The 8,342-nt window shown below is 38.8% G+C and overlaps 1 protein-coding gene across 1 annotated transcript; it reads right to left on the bottom strand.

The window, feature by feature from the left end:
• Positions 1,403-3,151, bottom strand: LOC109826826 (lysM domain receptor-like kinase 4). Its single transcript, XM_020393846.1, has one exon. It carries the CDS (start codon positions 3,149-3,151, stop codon positions 1,403-1,405), a length of 1,749 nt encoding a protein of 582 aa, XP_020249435.1.

Genomic DNA, 8,342 nt, shown 5'->3' with positions numbered 1-8,342 from the left:
AAACCCTTATAAAAATTCCATTTTAATCACTAAAACACAAGATTCATACAAACTAATAAGCAAAAAGGAAACTATTCATCTTTTATTGTTGAAAAATGATTATGAAATTATTTTCTAGTAAACAAATACATGCACATATGCACGTGATACAAAAGCAAAAGAAAATTAATCCAACTTTTAAAAATTTTATTATATAATAATTATGAAAAGTGTTTTTCTAGTTACTAAAGTATTTCTTTAGCTATATATTATAATACTATATGCATGTTACTTAAGACTCTCTATTTATAACTTATATTGTGTTTTTTAATTTTTGTTTATATGATTTTAAAAGGTCATGAATTTTTAAATTGCAGAAATAGAGGAATGAAAGCAATGAAACTGTTCAGAAGGAGAGGAGTGAACTTTTAAATTTGGAAAGAATTGAAGGAATTGAAAGTAAAAGAATCTTCTGGAGACATGGGAGGGAGGAAACCAATAAAATGTTGACAAATGGCTAATCTATCCTTAGCTTTTATTAAAATAAGAGCTTTGCTATAGGGACCCAAAATATGGGACCAATAGGGGGGACAAGTGATGTGTCCCCCTCCTATTGGATAATGAGTTGATCATCATTAATGATGGCTAACTCATTATCCAATAGGAGGGGGACACCTCACTTGTCCCCCCATTGGTCCCATATTTTAGGTCCCTAAAGAATTTTTCTTAAAATAAAATGACCCACATTTTTTTATGAAACTAAAGGAATAAAAATTCATTTCTCCACTTTTGTATACCCTCACAATTTCCTTTATAGATTAGTATAGATAGTATAGATACTGATTCCTTATTAACTTTAACCTACTATATATACTGTAACTTTTTTTTCCACATTGTAAATTTGTTTTATTTTGTTATCCTGCTGTAATTTTCTAGCGCACTCTCACATTTATTGTCTAGCGTTCTTCTTGGAGGTTAAACTAAAATTTTGAAATATGTAAATATTGGTGTAGAAGTTTCAAGAGAGTAAAATAATTCAGGGAAAGGTAGAATATTCTAACAGATGTTTTCAGAAAATGTGATGGAAGAATTTAATAAGAGTCATGAAGAAAGTTACGTAAATTGGCTAGAAGGTTAGAAGATTGTAGAAGCGCTCTATAGTACCTATAAATACCCCATGAGGGGGTGGTTCTAAGTGTAATTAAATTGTGGAAAAATATCAAGTTGTGGAGATTTGAAGTTGTAGGGGCTACTGTTCTCAACACAAAGATTGACAAATTCATAATTTCTTTCATTACGATAAAATACCTCAACTCTCCAAATGTGAAGACGACAATATATACCATGAGACGTAGAAGAAAGTAAAAGTGAACATATGCTAACACGACCTGTTTACCTTCTTCCTACAATAAGTGAACAAATATCACCTTACCATTCTCGCAAGAATCTTCAAAATATCATTCATCGATGGCCGATTCATAGGATTTTTGTCAACACAACCTTTAGCCAAAACAATCATACAGAGAGCATCACCGACAGGATAATCCTTAAGATTTGGATCCAAAACTCCCCTAAGTTCATCAAAACAGTCACCTCCTCCTCCTTCACCATGCAAAAATCCCAATCTCTGCCTCGTCAAACTCCCATCTTTGATCTCCTTAGCTGACAGGATATCAAAAAGAACAACTCCAAAGCCGAACACATCAACTTTCGTTGATACCGTTTCATAAGAATTGGTGATGATCGATCCTTCACCTAAATTTGCAATCTTTGCCCTCCAATCCTCGGTAATCAGTATATTTCTACTATTTACGTTCATATGTATATATGAAGGAATCGTGCAATGATGTATATAATGAAGACCGATAGCGATATCAAAGGCAATTTGAGTCCTCTTTTGCCATGAAAGAGCATTTGCTGAATTCTTCAAGCAATCTCTCAAACTCCCATTTCTTGCAAACTCGAAGACTAGAAACGAGGAAGAGTACTCATCATCTCCATAACACACGCCTTCAAGTTGAACGATGCTGGAGTGATTGATCTTGGAATGGATACTGATTGTTCTTCTTGCATCCCCAAATCCCATTTTCTTGATCACAAGCTCATTATCACCGATTCTACCCTTGAAAACCGAAGAACCCAATTGAGTTTCTTTGCTGAAATCATTTGTGGCTTTGCTTAGCTCTTCGGTTGTGTAACTAATGAGAGAGTATTTGGACATGACTGCGATTATATCAGGCGATAAACATGTAGGAGTTGAGTGAGAAGAAGAGTGTTTGATCTTAACACCTCTCTTTCTATTCTTGGCTCTACAACAAAAAGAAACTCCTGATAACAAAACAAACGCCGAAAACAATCCAATAATTGTTACAATAACATACAAAATCTTGCTCCTCGCCTTTGTGTCGATCATCTCGCTCGGTGAAAATGGAGTGAAGCCATGATCTCGGTCGCCTGGATCCGATAAATTCCAGTTTATAATTGGAATATCTCTAAGAGGAACCAGAACTGTAGTATTAGTAAACAAAGTTGGGTTTGAATCCACCATACTGTTCTGAGCTAACAAATCACCAAGAGAAATCCCAAATTTCTCAGCTATAAGTCCTGGTTCATCCATTTCTTGAATCGGGTAAGTAACAAGATACCGAAGTCCTTGCCTAGTATCATTTTCATCAGGACAGGCACATTTTAGAGGAACTTTCAGCTTCAAACCTTTCCTAACATTATCAGGATCATAATTTCTCTCCTCTGACAGCGTAGAAAGCTTAACCAAGCCTTCGAAGACATCACAAGAGATATCATTATATGTCATAACATAAGGAACCGTATAAATAAGCTCGGAGCGAAAGAAGCCAGAGGAGCAAGAGCATTTGATAGGGAGTAAGATCTCTCTGTTGTCCTCAAGAAGCTCAGACGAATCTGCCAGGTTATTTACCTGTAGAACTTGATGTAAATCTGCGTCGAAGACTTTTGAGATGCTTGAGGCATTGTTGAGGCCACGACGAGCTCTGTAGACTATGAAAGTGTTGCAGGAGGAGGAGAGGGGCGAGTTGCAGGCATAGCGAGAGCCCGGAGAGGGGGTCGGCAAGGAGCACGAGGTGGTATCGTAGAATTGGGAGGAGAGTGAGGATCTGAAGGAGAAGATGAGTAGTAAGAGATAGAGAATAAGCATCGACTATTTTGAGAGGAAGGAATGACGAGAGAATGATATGTGAGAAAACTTTTGCTTACATATGGAACCTTTATTTCCAAAGTTTTTTAATTATTTTTGGTAAATTTTACAAGAACCCCCCCATAAAGTTTGGGGGCTCTGACAAAAAAAAGTCCTTCTACATAAATAAATCAAAGAAAACCGTCTGAACTTTCAAAATTACACTAAGCATCGTGAGCAACTAGAAAATCTCATAAATGGCGCTTGTACATCGAGTATAAGGTGTAAAAATTAATGTGGCCTACTTGTTGTGTCGGTTCTCCCACATGAATGTTCTTCTCTCCATTCAAATTTTACGGTGAGAACTTTTATTTATCATAATTCAAACCTATTTATTCTACAGGTTAATATCATTTATGAGATTTTCAATAATTCAGGAGTTTAGTAGTGTTTTGAAATTTTAGAAGTTTTTTTTTTTTTTTTTTTTTTTTGAAAATTAACTCGAACATCTTCCAAACGAAATAGGACTACAATTAGCTTTATCAGCCCTTGCCCTTACGAGTTAGGATCAATACTGCACAATTGTTTTGCATGAATATCAAATTACTTAGATTTTATATGGTTATAAACTTGTAAGAGGGAATAAGAAAAATGTGTTGTGCTAGAGTTGCATTTTGTAATAGATTATATGTCCATTATTACTTCAAAGGAGATCCAAGAGTCTGAAGCCAGCCGATGATAAGGTATTTATTTGACAAGTACATTTCACTTAAATTATTTCTCATAAAAAATAAAAATAAAAAAGAAATTAAGAAGCTTTGACTGAGTGCGACAAAATTGCCGGCGATGCAAAGCGTAATAATGGTTGGAAACTTTATTTAGTGTCGTAGCATATGATGCTACACAAAGATGTTTTTTTAACAAAACAGAACAGATATATGTGACAATGGCTAGGGTGGCATGTGTGATGACTATTGTTACTTGTAAATAGAGGTTGAGAATCAAAGTTAATCGAAAGCTTAAATTGTTTCTATTCAAGGTTGTTATTCTTAATTTTCTTTCAATGCGAGACTATGCTCACACAGGGAATTATCAATAAAGCCTCCCTATTCAATATTTGTGAGTATAGGTTTTATTGTATGGGAACCATGACCCCCTATTCACTTGGTCTAAATTGGCAATTATAGACTGAGAACATGATTACATATTCATCTTTTGTGCGTCAACCTCTGTCATCAAAGCATAACAATATGACTGCAGGCATTCTATGAACTGCCTAATCATAATATTAAGCCACGTGATTCTCTAAACCGGTATTTATGGAGCAGAATATGGCTATCAACACCTAAATCTCTCGTATTTAAACTCATCGCTACTTTTCTAAGTACTATAACGTGGAACTTGTATTCACGCATGAAATTTCCAATAAGTCTGCCTCAATACAAACCAATTTGAATCTATTATCGACCTAAATATTTAAGGCTAACTCGGTAAGTATCTTGCAATGTCTAAATAACATGCATTCAAATGACTACAGCAGTCAAGTTACTGTTGTACGCAGTGAAATTTTCGGCAGAGTTTCTGGTGCACAATAAGAGAGAAAAATCAATAAGAATTCTCGTCTCACAAAGGAAACAAGAATCTGAAGCGAATATCTCAACAAAGTGAGATATCGGCTCTTCCTCTCAACAGTTCTAGGACTGACCTGTCGAGGGATCCTAATAAACTATTACAATGGCCACAAACGCAAACAAACTAATTTTACGTGGTTCGACAAACTGCCTACGTCCACGAGGCAAGGAGGGTGGAGATCTACTATTAGAGGGAGAGAATACAACTAGGGTTTATAATCTCACAATCTAACCCTCAAACAAACTCTCAGATCCCTCACACAAATATCTCTCTCAAAAGTACAAAAGGACTGTTTGCACTCTCAGATCCCTCACACAAATATCTCTCTCAAAAGTACAAAAGGACTGTTTGCACGAAGCCAAAGAAAGCCGCTGACTTTTCTTTTGCACCTCTGCTCTCAAAAGTACAAAAGGACTGTTTGCACGAAGCCAAAGAAAGCCGCTGACTTTTCTTTTGCACCTCTGACTGCGCCTGTTCTCTGCAGCCGCCGCTTTGCGCTTTTGCCCACCTGCTCAACTTCGTACGCCACTGCACACCTTTTCACAGCCGCCAAAAAATCCTCTCCTTGCATTATTCCCAAACCCTAGAAGCTAGGCTTTTATAGGCAACAGAACTCGGGTGGGCCGTACTCATTACGCGTTCAAAAAAACTGGTTCGTGAAGTCTCTTCACGTGGGTGGGCCCCTCTTCTCTTCACGTCTTCATGTGAATTCACAATTCTCCACCTCGGCCAAACTTTTCCAAAACTGAGCCGACACCAATTAAGCCAAATGTCTCACTTGTTGTATCCAGCACGAAGTGAAACAATTCACGACAGCGGACTCAATCCACAACAAGTCGAGAACTCAAACGAGAATGGGAACACTCTCCAAATGTCGGTATCTACTTACCAAATCGATCTAACCCCCATCAAAATCAACTAATACAAACCGGCTGCATCATAAATGACTGCCTACGTATCATCTTGCCCAAGGAATCAAGCCTTACGTAGTTCACCCAAATGGCCGTGAACGACCTCAATCCAATAGAAGAGTTCACAACCCTTCTTTAATTTCATCAACTCTGCGGGTTGATAGCACCTCCAATGGCCTTAAACACCTCCACCTGAGGTGAACCAATGGTCATATCCAAACCGCATCTATAAGCTGCACTCAAATCAAAACCCAACTCATCATCTGCATCCAAAACCAAATGATCTCCAAACTGTGTCACCTCAGTTGGAATCACAAACGATGCAGAATGATCTGGAGTATATGGAATAATCTCCACCTAATGTGAAGTAGCATCAATCTCCATTCGCTGTGATACAACTAAGGTTTGTCCAAGACTCTTCACCTGCTGAGAGGCAATTAGCTTCCTCATCGAAGCCTCAACCAAAGTGACACTACCAGACCTATCTTCCAATGGAGTTTTACCTCCAATCACAGCAGTTGACAACTCTTTAATAGGATGACCCAGATATGTCGAAGCCTCAGTCTAGAAACTCTTCTGCAGACCATTACTTGACAACAAACACCGATCCTCCTCTAGCAAGGCACGGTTCTCCGAATTTGCCACCCTATCTAGTTGCCCCAAGATTTTCTTTCCAACGAAGTGTCTCGAAATGCTGTGAACTCGGCTCCAATACAGAAATAGGTCCATCTTGTACCTCCTATCAAGGTTATCGATAGCGGATAGCGTCGCGTAGCGGTGAGGCATCGCTAAGGCTATTTCGGGCTATTGCGGCAAAATAGCGATAAAAAGCGCAAAGTCAAATAGCGGTCTAATTTAGATATGTATAAATACTAAAAAAAATTTAAAGAAAAATCTAAGAAATCTAAAAGTACATATTGGATGATTTAAAGAGATCCTAAACACGAAATAGACATATAACCATCATGTAATACCGAAGATGACTGGAAGAGTCAAAAAGTCGTCGTCTTCGAGAAGAAGAGCTTAGTGGTGACATGACTGCCTTAAGAGGAGCTCACGGTGAAGGAGGTGAGAGGAAGTATCAAGGTAGGTGCCAGAGGCTATGAGAGGTGGCAGGAGTATGCTGAAAATCACAGGAGATGGTGGAATGCAATGATCAAGGGTTGAGTTTAATTTTAAAAAATTAAGCCTCAAACCGCTTTTAAATAGCAGTCAAAAAGCAAATTTCGAATGCAATCGCTCACTATTTATCGTTATGACACACCATTGGCCGCTTTTGCAAACAGACATATTCCGCAATATGTCACCGCTATTGCGCGATAGCGTAGCGGGCGATAGCGTCGCGGGAAGGGACTGCTAACGCTATTAGCGCCGCTATTGCGGGGCTATTTACCGCTATTTATAATGGTGACTCCTACCAAAACCAGAATGAAGTACCTTTACCTTTCTGTCCATCTTACACTTCTTCAAACTGTTAGAGACTACTAGGACTTTATCCATAGGGGATTTGGTTATAACTCAAACACGCCTAGAACATCCACTAACAAAGGAAACCAAACTTATATTACCTCCTAATGATGCCCCCTTGGAAGGCTCCCAAACATCCACGTGAACACCTCCGGAACGACCCTTAGCTCGGTGAATAGAGGTGCCAAACTTCACCTCGGTCTTTTTGCTCACGTCAACATGTTCACTGGACTTCAAACTGCAGGTCTTCGCACCCTCTTTTAATCTATGTGAGGAATCAATACTGGAATGACCAAGCCCCAAATGTCACAGTCTAGTTGAATCAATAGAAGTCGCCAGTTCTCCATCTGTCACTATACCTCTAGTCAAGTAATACAGGTTATTCCTCCTGATGTCCTTCATCACAATCCGAGAGTCTTCCATAATCTTGAGAACCATGTCCTCAATTCGAACATTCAGACGCTCTCCAACCAAAGCTCCAATCGAGATCAAGTTCTTTCTCAAAGAAAAAACATATCTCACATCATTTAACTCTCTAACAGTCCCGTCAAATATTTTGATGTGAATTCTTCATATCCTAAGGATTTGGCATGCACGGTTATCAGCCATGTACACCACACCACTATCCAGTTTCTCAAAACTGGAGAACCATTCCCTTCTAGGGCACACATGATAGGTCGCACCATTATCCAACATCCACTCAGATTCCTCCGAATAGCTACATGTAGGACTGATAGAAAGCGAATAAATAGAAGAGTCAGAAATATTACCATCTGATACGATGTTTGCTTCAGATGATAGTTGCTTCCCTTTTCCCTTCTGCTTATTCTTCATCCATTCGTCGAGCTTTGGGTAGTCTTTCTTCCAATGACCAGTCTCCTTGCACCAAGCATACTGATCTTTTCTAATTATAGGATGTCCTACTCTAGACTGTGACTTCCAATTCTTTCGGTTTGGACCCTTCCCTCTTGCGGCCAACGACTCTAGACTGTGACTTCCAATTCTTTCGGTTTGGACCCTTCCCTCTTGCGGCCAACGCCTCTGCTACCAACTTAGTCGAAGTCTCCTTATTCTTCTTCCGAAGCTGATAATTCACCAGTGCAGCAGTGACCTCACTATATGAAAGAGATGTCTTCCCATTAATCAGAGTAAGGACGAAGGTCTCATATTCCTCGTCGGGCAAAGAACTCAACAACAGCAAC

Source organism: Asparagus officinalis, chromosome 10, assembly GCF_001876935.1.
Source record: "Asparagus officinalis chromosome 10, Aspof.V1, whole genome shotgun sequence".
Classification (NCBI taxonomy): Eukaryota; Viridiplantae; Streptophyta; class Magnoliopsida; order Asparagales; family Asparagaceae; genus Asparagus; species Asparagus officinalis.
The sequence above is the reverse complement of the archived record's forward strand: the minus strand, read 5'-3'. Positions and strand labels throughout refer to the sequence as shown.

Coding starts and splice junctions, on each gene's coding strand:
- LOC109826826 (XM_020393846.1), bottom strand. CDS start 3,151: ATGCTTATTCTCTATCTCTTACTACTCATCTTCTCCTTCAGATCCTCA.